The following is a 20,230-nucleotide window of genomic DNA, read 5'->3' on the forward strand; positions in this document are numbered from 1 at the left end:
AGACCAACAGGACCGCCTCCAAAGCCGCCTCTGTAGTCTCAGGCTCACAGCTCCACCTCCCTCCCCCCACAAGCCCCGCCCAGGCAGGCGACAGGGAGCAGGAGACAACACGTCTTTATTAGGCAGGCCCCGAGGGGAAGGGCCACCAGGGCGGGCCACCAGGTCGGGCCACCAGGGGATGAGTAGATTGGTGTGACCGGGCCTAGCCACGCTCACAGATGACCTCGACGACACTGGGTTCCATGGGCACTGGGTCCGGGCAGCGCAGGGCAGCTGAGGCCACCACTTCGTCCAGCAGCAGGTGCACAAGCTCCTCATCAGCCACAAAGCGCCACAGGTAGAGCTGCAGGAAGTGGCAGTCCACCTGCACCTGCTGCAGCCCGAAGCGCCCGAAGGTGCGCAGCCGCACGCACTCCAGCAGTGTCTTCAGGCTGATTTTGATGATGCCGGTCAGCACCGACACCTGCACGTAGGGACACAGGGATGCAGACCCACTACAGCAGGTGTTGGGGAGGGGTACTAGATCCCCGAGGAAGGGCACCCACGTTCTGTGCAGGGGCCAAGGAGACGGCAAAATGCCAGTAGCTGTGATGGGGTGGAAAGTCCCAGGACCCAGGTAAGAGGGAGGGACCATCATCTGGAGGAGAGTGGACGGGGAGGGCCCGGCAACCTGAGGCAGAGATGGGGGTCAGCACTGATATGGGGAGGGGAAAAGCTTACTAAGTTGGAGGGAGAGTATCAGGTCCCTGAGCACGGGCTGGGTTGGGGCAGGGCCCATGGTGTGACTAGGAATCCCTGGGGAGGACCCAGGGCTATGGTGGGGATAAGGACGAGGACCAAGAGGTATACTAGATTATCACCCAGACGCGGGCAGAGGGCTATGAGATGGTGATGGCGGGCCTCTGGATGACCACTCACTCCTAGAAACATCCCTCAGAAACACAGACGGGGGGGCGGGAATCAGAGTCCTAGGGCTCCCTGGGCCAGTGCGGGGCTGCTTCAGCCAACCTTCCCAAGGGGCCCTGGGAAGGCAGGGTCACTGTGGACTTCAGACCTTATTGAACTCCACAGGACTGAACACGTCAATACGCTCAGAGAACAGCTTCTGGATGTTGCTCAAGAGGTTGGTGTCCATTGGGGCACTGAATGGGAGGAGACAAGCAATCAGAGCCCACCCCTGCACCCCGGTCCTCCTTTCTCCATCCTCCCTGCGCCTACCCTGACCAGCCAGACCTGGGTGTGTAGCTGGGTGCATAACGGCCCTGCTGCCGAGAGCTGCTGTAAACGGAGAAGGTCCTCTTGCTAGAGTCGCTGCTCTGGGCCTTGCGAACACCCTCCTCATACAGGAGCCCCACCTGGTGGTGGAAGGAGGAAGTGCAAGGAGGCCAGGGCACGGGGAACATGCAGCCCACCAGGTGCCTTGGGCAAGGGCCAAGGATGCCCTAAGTTACACACTCATTTGTTGTAAGAATCACAACCGTTATAAAAACCACAGGGTAGTTAGGGCCTGTACCTAGTTGGTACCCAGTCACTATTTACAGAACCAGTGGAGTGGGGCAAGAGTGGAACATAAGAGTTGGTACTGAGGCCAAATCTTCAGGGCCAACCCTGACCTGATTTCCTGGGTGACTCTGGGCCTCAGCTTCCTCCTCCTAGCTGAAATGGGGGTGATGAGGCCACCATGGCTGAGGAGGAAGACCGTAGATGCAGGCACTGTCTGGCCCCTCCTGGCATGATCCTCAGAGGCCTGTTCCCCCAGCACCCCCAGCCCACGTCAGAGTTCCCCTGGCCAGCCCAGGGCAGCACCTGCACGTCAATAGCTGTTGTGTCCTCCACCACCCGCTTCATGACAGCACGCACGTTCCGAGGCTCCAGGGTACTGAGCCAGTCCCGCGTCTCCACACTCTTGCGCAGCATCTGTGATATGACCAGGCCCTGCACCTTCACATAGTGGGTTAGCAGCCGCCGTGCCGTCTCCCTGGCCTCCGCACACAGTGTGCTCACGGGTGTCACTGGAGACTGGTCCTGAGCCAGGGATGCAGAGGACAGACAGGCAGTGGGTACTGGGGGCAGCTCTGCAACCACTGGCCACCAGGAACTGGGCACAGGCTGGGCAAGGGGCAGGCTGTGTTGGGCACAGGCAGCCCTGACCATGAGGGCACTGCCCAGCCTCCTGTGTTCCTAGCATCACCTCCCCCCACCCTGCTCTGAGCTAGCAGTTCACCTGCACCAGAAACTGTTCGTCGGTGAGGGTGAGGATGTAGGAGATGGTGGCGGTCTCGTAGTCCAGGCAGAGGCGGGAAAGCAGCAGGAGCAGGGCAGGCGGCGTGGCGCCCCCCTTCTCCCCGGGGCTCTCACAGAAGTTCTGAGCTGTCTGGCACATGGAGCGGATGAAGCCCACGATGAGGCTCTCACGGACACCCTGGCTGCAGAACTCGCCCTGTGAGGAGGAGCGCCCCAGATACACAGCAGGTCCAACCTTCCAGGCAGAGGCTGCTAGTGACCTTCTACTGGGACTCGAAGTGCCCTGGCCTCTCTCCAAGGGACAGTTTCACCCCGCATTCCAGAACCCCAGAGCAGCTCCCCTGCTGTGGGAAGGGAGTGCAGGGGGGGCAAAGCCAGCACTGGGGACCCTGCTTGCAGATGCCCTCAGAGCCTGCCCCACCCCTCCAGGCTATGCCAGCCTTTCTCAAGGCAGCCTGAAACCACATCCAGACTGCCTGGGGCGAGGACTGTGTGCCCTGTAGCTGCCAACCTGCATGCAAGATAAACGAAAGAATGCCCTGAAAAGGAAGGAAAAAAAGAAAAAGGATGCCCAGGGGAAGATCGTACCCGGAAGTAGGGCTTGTTGGAGAAAGACACCTCCTTGGCAGTGAAGAGGTGCACAGAGGCCAGCGAGGCCTTAATGTGGCTCAGGGTGGAGCTGGCCACGTTGGCCAGCAGCTCAGCCAGGCCGGGGCCTTCCTTCCCAGCAACTCGAGGGGCGGCCAGCGCCTGCCGCACGTCCGTCAGGCAGCCCAGGAAGGCCGACTGCAGGCCCTGCAGGTGCTGGCCCAGGCGCTCGCGGGCCACTCGCTCCACGATCTCTGTGGCGGCCTCTGCCAGCCCGGCAGCGGCCAGCAGGGCCCCGGGCGCCCGCAGGCGCCGGTGGAAGCGGTCCAGCGCCCTAACGAGCAGGGAGTTGTCACTGCCACCCTGCTCCTGAGCCAGCCGCCGCTCCACCAGCGCAAAGTAGCGGCTGCCCAGCTCCCGCGCAAAGGCTGCCAGCTTCTCGGCACCCGCCGGGCCCTGGGCCGCAAACAGCTCCTGGTAGGCCGCCGCCACCTGGCAGAGGCCCCCGACGAAGCCGCTGCCGCCGCGGTCAGTGAATTCTAACACGTCGGGGGCCGGAGGGGAGGGCCCCAGCTCCGCCTCCAGGCTCCTCAGCTCCTCCTCTAGCCGCGCTCGGCCATGAGCCAGGAACTCCTCGCACAGCTCCTCCGCAGGCTCGCCCAGGGCCAGCAGCAGCTCCACGCACTCGGCTTGCTCAGGGGCGCCAGAGCCACCCTCCCTGCGGGAAGGGAGAGGGAGGTGAAGGGCAAGAAGACAGAATTCGGGGCGGGGGCAGACCCAGGAAACCAGCGGGTGTGACATGAGGGCCCAGAGCCCACACCTGAAGCGCTGCCGTAGCTGCTGGGCCAGGCGGGCCGTGATGACCTGGCAGTCGTCCTGGATGGCGCGGAATGAGGGCAGGTGCTGGTACTGCTGCAGCACGGCCCGCGCGCGGCCTTGGTAGCGCACCGCCTGCCCGTAGGCGCCCAGCTCCACGCACTTGGTGAGGCGCGAGGGCAGCTCGAAGAGGAACTGCAGCTTTCGTAGCAGCGCGTGGACCCCTGGGGGACAGGGGGAGGTGGTGTTAGCCCCAACTCCCTGGGGGTGGCCCACTTTAGCACCAGCTCTGGGGCGGGCCGCACCTGCCAGCTTGGTGATGCGCTCGTGGCGGTCCTGCAGCGTGGCGCTGATGCGCGCGCTGAAGTCCGTGATCACTGCCATGTTGGTGGCCAACCGGTCCATCTCATCCTCCATCTTCCGGAAATCGTTCTTCATCTTCCGGATAGTGTCTAGGAGGACAAGGGCGCAAGAGGGGGAAAGGCAGATGACTAGGGGCACAGGCAGAACACTCAGCTTGAGAGGTAGTCCAAATACCCTCACACACACCCGCCCCCTTCCCAAACGCGCCTGAGCTCACTCCTCGAGGGTCACATTGATGATTAGGTGCTTGAAAAGGACTGCAGTGGTGCTTGGTCACTATAAATGGGGGTGAGGTGTCATTAGTCAGTGCAGCAGACGTTTTCTGAACACCCCGTGTGTGCCCCTAGCCCCAGTGCAGTGGGGAGATGCCCATGAAGCCGCAGTCCTTGATCTCAGAAGATGCCCAGATCCAAAGGAGGGCCCAGGGCACTTGGCAGGGACCTGTCTGCTCGTTCCCAAGGGCATCCTCCATGCCCAGCACCCTGCCTGCCATGGGACACACAGTAAATACTTGTTCAGTCTTACCTCTTTCCCAGAATTCCCTAACCCTTTCACTCTGCCTTCTAGAACATGGTTGACCTTCCCTGAAGGGTTCTTTCCCTTTGGTCCTGACAGAAACCTGCCTAAGAAGGCTGTTCTTCCTGTCAACCCAGATGCCTCAGGGCCTGGCCCCTTAACACTTCTAGATAGCTTCTACTCCTCCTCCCTTTGAGACCCCAGCTTCTTTGAAGACCATGACATCAAACTACACCCCTTCTTGTTGCCATCCCTACTGTCCTCTTTGCCACGCCCCTCAGTTCCAGATCATGGCCACACCTCCTCGTGGACATCAACATACACAAGGATGAGCCTTTGGACATTCTTGACTCTCCGTTTGCTGACCTCCTCAACTCCATCCATTCTTGCATCTGCCTCATCTGTGCCACACTCTCCCTGCCCTTGCTAAGAATTGCATCCTCTAAAACCTTAGCTTCAAGCCTCACAACCTTCTGATCATTCACCCTGTTGACCCCGCCCTAACAATCCTTTGGCCTTTTCAGTAACTCCAGACCCAGCGGCCCTACCACTTGGTCACTGTTTGTAATACCTCTCATGGCTGCACTTCCTTCCTCACTCCTCTTAGAATCTGTGGTCCTCCACGAGCATCAGCACCCATTTGCAAGCCCTCTTGCATCTCTTGCCCCCTGGCCCCCTTTATTTGTCGGCAGAACCCTATCACAGGTTAAGCCCAATTACCAACCCACTCCCTAAGAATGACAGCTGAAAATGAGCCACAAAATCATACCAACTGGCCTCCCTTTCAAGTTAGGACTTTAAGTCCCAAAGCAGCACTGCACACTGGTCAGCTGTCCTTCCAAACCTTCTAGTGAGTCTTGTGTTTCCATTTTCCAAAATAACATTTTGTCCTCAGTTCTCAAAACGCCAGTACATGCCCCCAACTCTCAAATGGTGACCTTGATTCACACTTCACAGAGAAAATACAAGCAAACATCAACTCCTTCCAAACCTGCAGAGTGAATAGATCCCTGAGGGAGTCTCATCCTGTCCCACGGCTGTGATGACTTGGACATTTCTGCCTCCAGTCCTGACCAAAGCCCTGCCTAACAACTTACTTAATATCCTGATGTGGATGGCAAACAGGTACCTCAAATATGATATGTTGAAAACAGAATTTTAAAAAAATTTTTGAATTTTATTTTATTTATTTTTATACAGCAGGTTCTTATTAGTTATCTATTTTATACATATTAGTGTATACATGTCAATCCCAATCTCACAGTTCATCCCACCACCACCCCTCCCCACCACTTTCCCGCCTTGGTGTCCATACACAAAACAGAATTCTTGACTTTCCCCAAACCTGTTCCTCCACTAACCTTTTCCATTTTGGCTCCTGTTCATTTATTTCTTTACTTATTTTTTTTAATTAATTAATTTTATTTATTTATCTTTGGCTGCGTTGGGTTGGGTCTTCGTTGCTGCACGCGGGCTTTTCTCTAGTTGTGGCGAGCGGGGGTCACTCTTGGTTGCGGCGTGCAGGCCTCTCATTGCAGTGGCTTCTCTTGTTGTGAAGCACAGGCTCCAGGCATGCGGGCTTCAGTAGTTGTGGCACACGGGCTCAGTAGTTGTGGCTCACAGGCTCTAGAGCTCAGGCTCAGTAGTTGTGGCTTGTGGTCTTAGTTGCTCCGTGGCATGTGGGATCTTCCCGGACCAGGGCTCGAACCCGTGTCCCCTGCATTGGCAGGCGGATTCTTAACCACTGTGCCACCAGGGAAGCCCTCCTGGCCATTTCTTAAGAGTCATCTTTGATTCTCATCTCTCCTTTACCTTACATTCAGTCCACCGGCAAGTTGCATAAGGTTTACCTCCAACATTTTCTTTCCAAGCCACCATCATCTCTTGTCCAACTACTACTAACATTTCCCAACTAATTTCCCTAATTCCACTCTGGAACTCACCATCAATATGCATAAATGAAAGCAATGAGGATGAAGCAGAAACATATCTATTATAGGAGACTTTAATCCACTTCTGTCAATCCGTGACAGATCAAAAGGATAAAAACCAAATGAAGCTACAGAAGTCCTAAATAATATCATTAATATGGAAGACCGATTTGATTTTTACTCTTTTCAAGATTCCATAAAATACACCAAAACCTTACCACATATTAGGTCATACAAAAAATCTCAATAAATTTACAGAAGAAAAGAAACTAAATGGTACAGAAAGCATTCCCTGATCACAATGCAATGAAATTAGAGATTAATAACAAAACTAGAAAATAAAGAGATCCCATTATTTAGAGAAAACCTCATTATTATCAACTACTGGATCAAAAAGGAAATCAAAGCTGAAATTTCTGTATATGTAAAAAATAACAACAATCAAAACACTATAAGAACCTATAGGATACAGCTGAAGCAATGTTCTCAGGAAATCAGTCCTAAATTCTTATAGTACTAATTAGAATAAACATTCAACTCAAGAAGTTAGAAAAAGCACTACAAAAGAAACCAGAAAAAGAAAGCAGAAAAATAAAAAAGAAAGCAGGAATTAATAAAGCTAAAAGCAGAAATTAATTTATTTTTTTAAATGGGAGAACTAATAAATAGATCAAAGGTCAGGGTCACTGAAAAAAACTGAAAAACAAAATATATAAAATGTGAGCTACCCTAATCTTTAAATGGGGAAAAAAACATACACAAAGTAAGAAATAAGGGGAGAAACAATCACAAATACACAGATATTTAAAAAATCACAAGATACAACTTAGCTCAATTCTGTGTAAAGAAATTGAAAACCTAGATGAAATGGATAATTTGCCACAAAAAACCAGAATTTACCTAAATGGATTCCAGAAGAGCAAGAATACATGAACAGAGAGAACTGAGAATGTTGTCAAAGAAAGATTCTCCAGGACTTCCCTGGTGGCGCAGTGGTTAAGAATCTGCCTGCCAATGCAGGGGAAACGGGTTCAAGCCCTGGTCTGGAAAGATCCCAGATGCCATGGAGCAACTAAGCCTGTGCGCCACAGCTACTAAGCCTGTGCTGTAGAACCGCGAGCCACAACTACTGAGGCCACATGCTGCAACTACTGAAGCCCGCACACGTAGAGCCCATGCTCTGCAACAAGAGAAGCCACCGCAATGAGAAGCCTGTGCACCGCAACAGAGTAGCCCCCGCTCACCACAACTAGAGAAAGCCCGCGTGCAGCAATGAAGACCCAATGCAGCCAAAAATTTAAAAATTAAAAAAAAAAAAGAAAGATTCTCCTTCCCCCCCCCCAAAGGTGCCAGAGGATGTCATGGGGGTGCTGCCATAGCTCTGAAGGACAGCTCATTCCAAAGCTCTGTGTAAGAAGTACTCAAGCAGAGAAAATTAGAAAAGCGTTCACATTAACTTTGTGGAAGAAACATAACACTGATACAAAAATGTGACAAAAATAGCTCAAAAATGAAAGTGACACATTCATATCTTATGAATTGAGATGCATAGATACATTAATTAAATTAATTAAATAAATGGAGATACACATATAAATTAACAAACAGAATCCAGCAATGTATTAAAAGAATAATTGACAAATATGTCCAAATGGTTTTAATTTCAGGAATGCAAGGACGGCTCAATATGAGAGGATCTCGATAATAATTCACTACAGACTACACTGTACATCCCCAAACTCTTTCAGGCTTGCTAAGATAAGTAGTTTGCAACTAGAGCAAACTCTCCTTGGGAGGAGAGTGGGTGGTAACTGGTAGGAGGCTGGAGGGGGCCTTGTTGGTCATGCTGTTGATTGACCGGGGTGCTGACTGCACAGAGGTGTTCCATTTGTGAAATTCCAGGAGCTGGCCACTATGACCTGTGCACTTTTCTGTTAATCTTCAGTAAAGTTTACCATTAAAGATTGTTTTGTCTTTACCTGGGGAAAGGAAGGGGAAGAGGCTTTTCACTATACAACCTTTGGGACCTTTCCAATTTTGGAACAGAAAAATGCATTATTACATAAACAAACGCAGTGTCTAGGCCAAAGGCTGGCAAACTATATACCCTGCGGGTCAGACCTGGCTTGATAGCGGTTTGGCTTTTTGACTTTCAACTGGGCTATAATGGACACAGCATAAAATTCAGTGGTTCTTAGTATATTTATTATATGCACAAGATGGCACAACCATTACTATCCAATTCTTTATTTCATCACCCCAGAAAGAAACCTTGTATCCCTTAGCAGTCACTCCCTATTTCACTCTCACCTCCGTCCCTGGCAACCATTCATCTATTTTCTGTCTCCATGGATTTGCCTATTCTGTACATTTAAAATAAATGGAATTAGGGAGTTCCCTGGTGGTCCAGTGGTAAAGGATCTGCCTTACAATGCAGGGGAGGTGGGTTCGATCCCTGGTCAGGGAACTAAGAGCCCACATGCCGTGGGGCAACTAAGCCCATGTGCCACAAACTACAGAGCCCACGTGCTCTGGAGCCTGTGCGCCACAACTAGAGAAAACTCGCACACCACAACTAGAGAGAAGCCCACGCACCATAAGGAAGAGCCCACACGCCATAACGAAAAATCGTGCACACCTCAACAAAAATCCCACGTGCCACAACTAAGACCCGACGAAGTCAAAAATAAATATAATAAATAAATAATAATACCAAAAAAATAAAATAAATGGAATTACATACAGTATGTGGCCTTTTGTGTCTGGCTTCTTTCACTTAGCATGTTTTCAAGGCTCATCTAAGTTGTAGCATGTATTAGTACGTCATACTTTTTTATGGCAGAATAATATTTCATTGTATGGAATAGACCACACCTGTTTTCCATTCATCACTTGGTGGCCATTTGGGCTGCTTTCACTTTTTGGCTGTCATGAATAATGCTGCTATGAACAACTGTGTATGTGTTTTTGTAAACATATGTTTTCAATTCACTTCGGTATATTCCTAGGAGTGGAACTGCTGGGCCTCATGATAACTCCATGCTTAGCCTTTTGAAGAATGGCCAAACTGTTTTCGGGTACACCATTTTGCATTCCCACCAGGAATGCAGAGGGTTCCAAATCCTCCACATCTTCACCAACATTTGTTTTATTCCGTTTTCTGGAAAACCTAGTGGGTGTGCAGTGGTTATCTCATTGTGGTTTTGATTTGCATTTCCCTAATAACCAGTGATGTTGAGCACCTCTACATGTGCTCGTTGGTCATTTGTATATCTTCTTTGGAGAAATGTCTATTCAAATCTTTTGCCCATTTTTAAAAAAATTTATTTATTTTATTTATTTATTTTCGGCTGCATTGAGTCTTCATTGCTGCGTGCAGGCTTTCTCTAGTTGCGGTGAGTGGGGACTACTCTTCGTTGTGGTGCACGGGCTTCTCACTGCGGTGGCTTCTCTTGTTGCGAAGCACAGGCTCTGGGTGTGTGGGCTTCAGTAGTTGTAGCATGTGGGCTCAGTAGTTGTGGCCCGCAGGCTCTAGAGCACAGGCTCAGTAGTTGTGGTGCACAGGCTTAGTTGCTCCGCGGCATGTGGGATCTCCCCGGACCAGGGCTCGAACCCATGTCCTCTGCACCGGCAGGCAGACTCTTAACAGCTACGCCACCAGGGAAGCCCCTGCCCATTTTTAAACAGGGTTGTCTTTTTAGTGCTGACTTAATCAAAGTTCTTTACATATTCTGGATATTAGACCCTTATTAGCTATATGATTTGCAAATATTTTCTCCCATTCTGTGAGCTGTCCTTTCACTTTCTCTATAGTGTCCTTTGAAGCACAAGATTTTAATTTTGATTAAGTTCAATTTATCCAATTTTTTTCCTTTGATTACTTGTGCTTTTGGTGTCTATAAAGTAAAAACCCACTCCTGTGTGTCTCTACTCTCAACACTACTTCACACCTGACACCAGATGTGTGGGTTTTCCACTCATCAAGCAATTCTGTGACATCAGCTGGGCATCCTATGATTTAACTTAATTCTGACACCATCTACCGGGAGTTAGCGTCAGATCTCATAGGTTAAGGACTCAGTCCCACAAAACTATCCTCTCTCACTTTAGATTTCAATCACAAGTCCAGGTTGTCAGCTATGATTCTGACTGATTGGCTCTAAATTGGAGGTTCCCATGACCCCCTCCTCAGGTTCAATTAATTTGTTAGAGCAGCTCAGCAAACTCAGGAAAACAGTTTACTTACTAGATTACTGTTTTATTACAAAAGGAAACAACTCAGGAACAGCTAGATGGGAGAGATGTATAGGGCAAGGCATGTGGGAAGGGGTATAGAGTTTCCATTTCCTCTCTGGCCATGCCACTTTCCCAACACCTCCACATGGTTCACCAACCCATCCTTGTGGGTGCTTATGGAGACTTCACTACATAGACATAATTGATTAAACCATGAGCCATTGGTGACTGAATTCAATCCCCAGCCCCTCTCCCCTTCCTCGAGGCCTGGGGGGTAGGGCTGAAAATTCCAACCCTCTAATCACATGGTTGGTTCTGCTGGCAACCTGCCCCCATCCGTGGGTTATCTAGGAGTTTTCCAAATATCACCTCATTAACATAAACTCAGGTGTGGTTGAAAAGGGCTTGTTATATAAATACCAAAAGACATCCACGTCACTTTATTTCACTAGAGCTATTTCAGGAACTGGGAACAGAACTAAATATTGTTAACAAGGCTCTTATATAGGAAATTACAAGGGGTTAGGAGCTATTCCAGGGATGGTGCACAAAGACCAAATGTATATTTCTTATTATAAATCACAAATCACAGTGTCATATCTAACAAACTCTTGTCTAATCCAAGGACATGAGACTTACACCCATGTTTTCTTCTAAGAGTGTTTAGTCTTAGCTGTTATATTTAGGTCTATGATCCATTTTGAGTCAATTTTTGTATAGCGTGTGAGGTAGGGATCCAATTTCAATCTTTTGATACGGCTATCCAGGTATCCCAACCATGTGTTGAAAAACCTATTCTCCCTGTTGAGTAACTGTGGCATCCTTATAAAAAAAATTAACTGACCACAGATGTACAGGTTTATTTCTGGACTCAATTCTATTCAATTTACAGAAGCCTACAGGTTGTTATGTGGGGCCAGATATTGGTGAGAAAACGGCAGCCTTCACGAGGGCTCACGCCAGTAAGAACTGCCACTGCCAGTGTCCTTGTCCCTACAGTGAGCCAAAGCCGGCCCCCACCTTAGCAGGAGACCCTCCAATACTAGCGGGTGTCAAAGCACTGTTACCTGCCCTGGCCATATTCTAATTCCTGATCCACAAGTCTCTCTCCTGCAATAGAAAGGTTTTACACCATAAAGTCATCGACTGCTACCTCTTCACTCCCAGCCACAACTAATGGGACTAGAGGGCAAAATCTGACCTATCATCTAGCCACCTCACTGCCACTTGACATTAAAGAAATAAAGACACAGACACAGGAGAAGCCCATGTGGAGACAGAGGCAGAGGTTAGAGTGGTGCAACTGCAAGAAATGTTTTAAGTCAACTAGAACCTGGAAGAGGCATGAGAGAGTCTCCCCTAGAGCCTTTGAAGGGAGTGCAGCCCTGCTGACAACTTGATTTTGAGCTTCTGGCCTCCAGAACTATGAGACCATAATTTCTGTTATTTTCTTAAAATTTCTGTTATTTTAAGCCACCAAAATTGTGACAGTTTGTTATAGCAACCATAGGACACTCACACAAATACTAAGGATTTTTTTCCCCTGTAGGAAGTGAGTGGCAGGGGTTTTCATTAAATATGTTTTGAATATATAAACCTTGCCTCTATTTTCTTAAATATAATATTGTGGATGTAATTTAGACTGTTTTCTTGACTCTGGATAAACTTTATAAACTTTTTGCAAAGATAATGATTTGCCAGTGACTGCAGATGTTGACAGAGCTGTTGGTTCCTACACCAAGTGGTCCCAGGTTACTAGATTTTCTTGAATTATTATTTCTCCTTTATGGCAGTATTTTTTTTAGTCTATTTGTCTACTCTCTGATTGTCATGATTTTATTTTTCACTTGTTAAACAACAGTCTAACATAAAACTTATTCATTTAGGGATTTATTTATTATGCATAATGTTTGTCTTTTATAGAAATGCAGTTCCTTCTACAGGTACTAGAACAAAAAAATCTGATTTTTTAAAGTTATTTTTGGACTTGTTTTGCGTTTGAAACAAGGCATTAAACATTATGTCTTATCTATAAAATTTTGGCCAAGTTATTTAGCATCTCATTACCTCAGTTTCCCTATCTGTAAAATGGAGATATAGTTAACTACTTCATAGATGTGTAAGAATTAAATTAATATATGTAAGCAGTTCAATCTGTGCAGTTTTATATTAAACACTCAATAAATATTGCCTAGTATTAACCAGTTAAACTTGCTATTATATATAACTATTAATAAATTAGTTTTACTTGTAAAGATCTGCTAATAATGAACTCTCTCAGTTTTTACTTATCTGCGAATGTCTTAATTTCTTTCTTTTTTTAAAAAATATTTATTATTAGTTAGTTGCACCAGGTCTTAGTTGCAGCATGTGGGCTCCTTAGTTGCGGCAGGTGGGCTCCTTAGTTGCGGTTCCAGGGCTCCTTTAGTTGCGGCTCACCAGCTCCTTTGTTGAGGCACATGAGCTCCTTAGTTGTGGCATGCAAATTTAGTTGCGGCATGCATGTGGGATCTAGTTCCCTGACCAGGGATCGAACCCGGGCCCCCTGCATTGGGAGCACGGAGTCTTATCCACTGTGCCACCAAGGAAGTCCCTCTCTTTCTTTTTTACAGGATATTTTTACTGGGTATATAATTCTTTGTTGACATTTTTTTCATTCAGCACTTTGAAATGTGAATCCACTGACTTCTGACCTCCATGGTTTCTGACCAGAAATCAGCTGTTAATCTTATTGAGTATCACTTGTATGTGATGAGTCACTTTTCTCTTGATGCTTTCAAGTTTCTCTCTCTCTCTTTTTTTTTTTAGCAGTTTCACTGTGATATGCCTAGGTGTGAATCTCCCTGCATTTATCCCACTTGGAGTTTGTTGTGCTTCTTGGATGTGTAGATTAATGTTTTTCAGTAAATTTGGGTAGGTTTGGGTCATTATTTCTTCATATATTCCTCTGCTACTTTCTCTCTCCTCTCACTCTTCCCATTATGCATATGTGGGTACACTTGGTGTCTCACATGTCTCTAAGGCTCTGTTCAATTTTCTTCATCCTTTTTTCTTTCTATTCCTCATACTGAATAATTTCAACTGACCTATCTTGAAGTTTGCTGATTCTTTCTCTGCTTGTTCAAATCTGTTATAGAGACCCTCTAGTGAATTTTTCATTTTCATTGTGGTACTTCATCATTTCTAGTTGGTTCTTTTGTTAAGTAATTTCTTCTCTTTGATATTCTGTATTTGGTGAAACATTCTTATGCCTTCCTTTAGTTCTTTAGATACAGCTTCCTGTAGGTCTCTGAACATATTTAAAATAGTGGATTTAAATCTTTACGTAGTAAATTCAACTTCTGGGCTTCTTCAGGGACAGGTTCTACTGCTTTTTCTCGTGTATGGGTCCGATTTTCTACTTTATTTGCATGCCTCATCAATTTTTATTGAAAAAACAGACATGTTAGATAATATTGATACAACATGGCAACTCTAGAAACCAGATCCTCTCTCCTCCCCAGGGTTTGTTGTTGCCGCTTGTTGCTATTGTTTGTTTAATTATTTTTCAGTTACTAAACCTGTACTAATTCGTTTCTGAACCAACTCTGTAAAGTTTGTATTCTTTGCTGTGTATAGCCACTGAAACCTTTACTTGGTTAGCTTAGTGATTAGCTAATGACTGGACAATGATCTCCTTAAATATCTAGTACTAATAAATCTCCTAGTATTTACTGAGGGGCTGTGTGTGTGTGTGTGTGTGTGTGTGTGTGTGTGTGTGTGTCTGTGTGTGTGTGTGTGTGTGTTGGGGCATACCTTAAACACTCAGCCAGGAGGTTTACAACTCTCCCTTAACCTTCACCTCCTGCTTGCACTGAGCCTGAAGTAAGCCAGAAGTGAGAGCTTAGGACGTTCTCAGGTCTTTCTTTCTTTCCTTTTTTTTTTTAAAATACATTTATTTTATTTATTTATTTATTTTTGGCTGTGTTGGGTCTTCATTGCTGCACACAGGCTTTCTCTAGTTGCAGCGAGCGGGAGCTACTCTTTGTTGTGGTGTACCGGCTTCTCATCGCAGTGGCTTCTCTTTGTTGCTGAGCACAGGCTCCACGGTGTGCAGTAGCTGTGGCTCGCAGGCTCTAGAGCACAGGCTCAGTAGTTGGGGCACATGGGCTTAGCTGCTCTGCAGCATGTGGGATCTTCCCAGACCAGGGCTTGAACCTGTGTCCCCTGCACTGGCAGGTGGATTTTTTTTTAATTAATTAATTTTATTTTATTTTTGGCTGCGTTGGGTCTTCGTTGCTGTATGCGGGCTTTTCTCTGGTTGTGGCGAGCGGGGGCTACTCTTCGTTGTGGTACATAGGCTTCTCATTGTGGTGGCTTTTCTCGTTGGGAGCATGGGCTCTAGGCATATGGGCTTCAGTAGTGGTGGCACATGGGCTCAGTAGTTGTGGCTCATGGGCTCTAGAGCGCAGGCTCAGTAGTTGTGGCACACAGGCTTAGTTGCTCTGTGGCATGTGGGATCTTCCTGGATCAGGGCTCGAACCTGTGACTCCTGCATTGGCAGGCAGATTCTTAACCACTGCGCCACCAGGGAAGTCTCTCAGGTCTTTCTAAGTATGTGTACTACTGTACACATTTGTGGCCTTCAAGATTCCTAATAATGTGTCAGAGCTTGTCAAAGCCCCTAGGGACATCTCATTCCTCAGCTTTTCCTTTTAAGCGTTTGGGTTGGTACTATTGTTTGCCCAAGTGTTATCTATCACTTCAGACAGACACACCATTTGCCTGTAATTGTTTTTGACAAACAACTCTGGTGAGAGACTTTTTTAAAATTTTTTTGCGGTACGCGGGCCTCTCACTGTTGCGGCCTCTCCCATTATGGAGCACAGGCTCCAACGCGCAGGCTCAGCGGCCATGGCTCACGGGCATAGCCGCTCTGCGGCATGTGGGATCTTCCCGGACCGGGGCACGAACCCGTGTCCCCTGCATCGGCAGGTGGACTCTCAACCACTGCGCCTCCAGGGAAGCCCTGGTGAGAGACTTTTAGCACTGGGTGACCTCCAGGTCAAGACAAACCTATGGGGTAGACTGTTTCAGGAAACCACCAGACAGGTTAAATAATGACAATTCTTTGGGCATGAGGCTTTGAAAGAACTCCAGCCTTGTTCTGCTCCCTCTAGTATTAGGGGTATGGGCTATTTTTCAAGGCTACTGCTAAGAGAAAACGGTGGGGCTAGGACAAGCTAAAATACCATAGGATTCATTATTTTTACCATGATTCAGCTCTTTTTCTTGAATAAATGCTCCTCTGATTGCTGCACACCTCTGGTTACTTTCCAGAGTTCTAAGAAAGCTTATTGTAACCATTCTGGCCAGTTCAGGGCTGCTTTCATGGAGGGGATATTTTCAAATGCACTTACTCCACTATTTTTGCTGACGTCACTCTGGATGCCAGGGCTGTTTTTGTAAATGAGTTTTGCTGGAATACAGCCATGCTCATTCATTTATACTGTCTGTAGTTGCTTTCATGATAATGGCAGAGATAAGTAGTTGTGACAGAAACCAGATGGCCCACAAAGCCTAAAATATTTACTTTTTGGTCCTTTCAGAAAACCTAAAAAAGAAAAGAAAAGAAAAGAAAAACCTCACCACCCCTGTTGTATATCCTATGCAGTCAGACCCCGCTCCCTTCACCCCCACACTCTTGCTCTCCCTGCTCTGGTCGTAGAGTTTCCAGGGCCTTTGCACAAGTTGTTTCCTCAGCCTGGGCCACTCCGCCCCCAAATCCTCCCATCGTCAACTTTTCGTCATTCACCTTAACTGTGACCTCTTTAGAAAAGTCTTTCTCTGCCACTCTCTCTACATCAGTCCCAACCACCCACTCTCTAATATATTATCCTGTTTCATTTTCTACAGAGCTCTTGTTGAAGTGAACTGATCTTATTTTCTTTCTTCATTATCTGTCTCCTTCTCTAGAATGTACATTCTGTGACAGCTGAGAAACTGTCTTATTTACTGCTATATCCCTGGTGCCTAGAATAGTACTTGGCACACAGGCAAATATTTGACAAGCGATTGAATAAATGAATGAATCAGTTGAATTAATGTATATTCATACTGACACCACTCTCCCTCTATGACCACTCCTGTCTCCATCACAGGCTCACCCTCCTCCTCCCCATGGCCATCAAACGGAGGTGCTCCTCCAAGCTCTGTCCTGGGCTCTCTTCTTTTCTCAGGCTCTATCCCATTCTTAAGCAACCCTGCCCACACTTCCCTTTAAACTCTCCTCCTCTTCACAGCTGCCTCCAAGGCTTATTCCTCTAGCTCAGATCTCTCTTCTGAGCTCCAGAGCCACATATGCATCTGCCTTCTTGTTAGCTCCTTATGCACAGCTCCAAAACCTCAAAACCTAGCTCCCTTAGCCTCAAAGTTCTTTCAAAGAGTTATGAGTTCTCACCACTAGGTAAAGGTTCCCCACTTCTAGCAAGAGTCAGAAGGCCACTCCTTAGAGATACTCTGAGGAAAGAAGAGATGGATTGGACTAGACCCCCTCAAGCTTCCTTCCATACTGAGATGCTGTGATTATCTGACATGGATCTCTAGAGTTCTTATGATTAAGACCAAAATCCTTCTTATTTTGTCTACAAAGGCCTTCAAGATCTGGCCCCACAGGCTCATCCAGGTTTATCTCATGCCTTGCTCCCCTTAAAAAAACAAAACAAAACAAAACCTAGCTCATTATGTTCCTTTTCCTACACCTGATCTTCTTGCAGTTTCTTGGGCACCACATCCACCATCCACTGTTCAAGTTGAAACTTAGGTCATTCTGTACACCCAAAGCTCCTCAACAGCATGTCCTGTCGATGTTGCCTCCTAACACTTCTCAATTCACTCATCACTGTCCATCCCCCCCATTATCATCCTGGTGTTAGCTCCCAGAATCTCTGGTCTGGACTGCTGAAATGGCCTCACTCCAGCCACCTCTCCAATCTATTCCTTTCAATGTAGCCAGGGACAAGAGGGATCTTTTCAAAACACACATCACATCACTCATTTGTCTAAACACTTTGATTAGCTAAGTACTCTTTAGATAAATGGAAAATTCCTTAATGTGTTCTGAAAGGTCTCTAGTTAAACTCTACCACACCTATCCACCTGACTGGCTCTGCCCACAGTCTGCTTTCCCTCCTGCTACAGTAGATGAGCTCTTGACCTCCTGTTAAGGCCAGCCTCTCCAATGTGCACTGCTCAATCCCCTCCCTCTTTCTTGAGGACTTTGCTTCTGCAGTTCTTCCCTCTCTTGCACCACTGATGAGCACTCCATGAGCTAATGTATTGGTCAAGCTTATCAATTCCATTTCTTGGAATGCCTTCTTCGTTATCTTCTAAGACAGCCATGGTCTGGGTCGTTCTCAAACATTCCCAAATGTTTGTTTCTTTGAGAAAGAAGATTTGTGAGATTTTCCTTCTTTTCATGACTTCTGAATGTTAGGATGCACCAGGCTTCAGTCCTCAGACCTCTTCTCTCTGTACACTCCCCCCAGGAGAGATCATCTTGTTCCATGTACCTCAAGTTCCAGCCTTCTCTGAATTCCAGATCCCTCAACTAACAAATTTTTAAGAATCTTGAGCCATTCTACTTTTTCACGGTTACCACCCTGGTCCATACAACCAGCATCTTGCCTGGACTGTTATAATAGCCTCCTAATGGGTGTCTCTGCCATCCTTGCCTCCCTATAGTCCACTCTCAACAAGTGGACAGAGGGATCCTTTTAAAACAACAGTCAGGTCACCCCATTCTTCTGTTCATCTCACTCAGAGGACAGACATTCCCATAGACTGCAGGTAGACCTGCAGGATCTGCCTCTAGGACTAAGTACATGTGGGTCCCAAAAATCTGAACAGTGCATTTCACCAACACAGGACAAAAGCTAGTGTGGATGATACTGAACATTGTCTAGTACCATCTTGAACAGAGAATAAAGGGGACAGAAGGGAAAAAAAAAAACCTTTACATGATGTTTGTCCCTTAATGTCATACATTTTCTATCCCTGCTTCATTTAAAAAGAGAGAAAGGGAAAAGGGGAAAGGGGAAGGAAGGAAGGAAAGAAGGAGAGAGAGAAAGGAAGAAAAGAAAGAAAAAAAAAGAGAGAATGAAAGAGAGATAAGCCCATTCTCGAGAAAGACCTGAACCAGAGAAGAAAGCTACCACTAATGAGAGAAACTAACCATTACTTAGGCATGGTTAGTGTCAGAGATTAGTGACACAACCTTAGTGTCAGAGATTCTAAGTACTTCAGGTAAATTCATTTCTTTTTAAAATTTCATTTTGTCCTTTTCTCCCCTTTGGTCCTCAAAACAACCCTCTGAGAACAGTTATCACCTCAATAGTCATCAAACCACGACAGCTCTGAGCGAGAAAGATGAGAGTGCATTAGTGTCAGGGCAGGACTAGAATCTGGGTCTGCTCTGTCTAAATCCTCTACTGGCTTCCCCAACATAGGAGAAACTGGGGGATGTGGGACTGTGAGGAGTGTGCCCCAGTAGGAATCACCTGTGGCTGAGATGAACTTGTTGTAGTTCTCATAGACCAGGGTCTGCATGTCGCTGTCTAGAGCCCGGATCTGCCGCACCATGTCCGTCTCACTGTCCATCAGCTGGGCCAGTGGGCACTCTCTTCGCAGCTGGAGGAAATTAGGTGGTTAGTATCCAGGACAAGGGGGCACTCATGTCCCCCAGCCTTGCCCCTAACTGGTAGGCTTTTGGTGCAAGAAAACCCTGATCCCACCCCTGCGAGGAATCTCAGACAAGGAACCTATAAGTGGCATAGCTCAGGAGTTACCAGGTCAGACCCTATTTGGGGTTTGTCGGCATTTGAAATACTCAGCTGCAGCCAAGGCCCAGTCCTACGCCTGTCAGCGCCTGGGCCACGCCCCCTATATCGGGTCTATCAGAACCTCAGCCCAGGAGACCTCAGACTTCGCACCATCTCAGGCCAGTCCAAGTCTGCCCACGACCCCTTATCTTCCAGCTCTGCCCCTATTGCCCGGCCCAGGGTCATCCTGCTTTTATGAACACCTCTTCCCTCGCCCCACCCTCCCCCCCGCAACAAAGTCGCAGGCGTGATGTGGGGTGCAATATATCGGGGGCCTGTTCCCCCTCCCGATACACACACCTTGTCCAGATACACTTCCGGGTCGAAGTGCGCCCCATTGAGATCTGTAGGGTCCAAGGGGTCCGGCCCCGCGGGGCGCCCCGCCGCCTCCACCTCCGAGAGGCCGTAGTAAAGCTTCAGCATCCCGTGCGCCTTCCGCCGACGCTCCGGAGCCTCCGCCTCGGGCCCCTCTGGGGAGTCCCCAGGTCCACAGCCCGGGCCACGTCCTGCGGTTGCCGCCGCCATGGCTCCAAGTGCAGCCCACAGGCGTGAAGCTGGGCAGAGGATAGGGAGGAGGTACTTCCGGGAGCCATAAAGTTGTTGTTGAAACAAGGTAGTCCTTCGGGTGAAACGTCCCCCTGCAGCCCTGGGTCCTTCGAGACTGGAGTTCCCCCGCAC

At 47.7% G+C, this 20,230-nt stretch overlaps 1 protein-coding gene across 2 annotated transcripts; it reads right to left on the minus strand.

Moving 5' to 3' along the window:
* Window positions 1–98: 98 nt before the first annotated feature.
* On the minus strand, window positions 99–20,176 carry VPS51 (VPS51 subunit of GARP complex). Of its 2 annotated transcripts, none has more exons than XM_067748399.1 (10): window positions 19,853–20,176; window positions 19,232–19,361; window positions 3,954–4,100; window positions 3,653–3,872; window positions 2,833–3,550; window positions 2,225–2,440; window positions 1,807–2,025; window positions 1,234–1,355; window positions 1,055–1,142; window positions 99–463 (listed from the first exon to the last, which is right to left on the minus strand). In XM_067748399.1, the coding sequence occupies exons 1-10, from the start codon at window positions 20,075–20,077 to the stop codon at window positions 203–205; spliced, it is 2,346 nt and encodes a 781-aa protein (XP_067604500.1). In that variant the 5' UTR covers window positions 20,078–20,176; the 3' UTR covers window positions 99–202. The 2 variants fall into 2 exon arrangements, with proteins under 2 accessions (XP_067604500.1, XP_067604501.1); XM_067748400.1 differs by lacking the exon at window positions 19,853–20,176 and adding an exon at window positions 16,094–16,287 and having other exon boundaries at window positions 19,232–19,364.
* Window positions 20,177–20,230: the final 54 nt, after the last annotated feature.

Source organism: Pseudorca crassidens, chromosome 9 (genome assembly GCF_039906515.1).
Source record: "Pseudorca crassidens isolate mPseCra1 chromosome 9, mPseCra1.hap1, whole genome shotgun sequence".
Taxonomy (NCBI): Eukaryota; Metazoa; Chordata; class Mammalia; order Artiodactyla; family Delphinidae; genus Pseudorca; species Pseudorca crassidens.

Excerpts from the sequence above, each read along its gene's own strand:
- VPS51 (XM_067748399.1), bottom strand. The coding sequence starts at position 20,077 with ATGGCGGCGGCAACCGCAGGACGTGGCCCGGGCTGTGGACCTGGGGAC. Across the intron at positions 2,026-2,224 it reads ACGAACAGTTTCTGGTGCAG|GACCAGTCTCCAGTGACACC; the intron begins GTGAACTGCTAG and ends TCCCTGGCTCAG. Across the intron at positions 464-1,054 it reads GTCCTGTGGAGTTCAATAAG|GTGTCGGTGCTGACCGGCAT; the intron begins GTCTGAAGTCCA and ends CCCTACGTGCAG.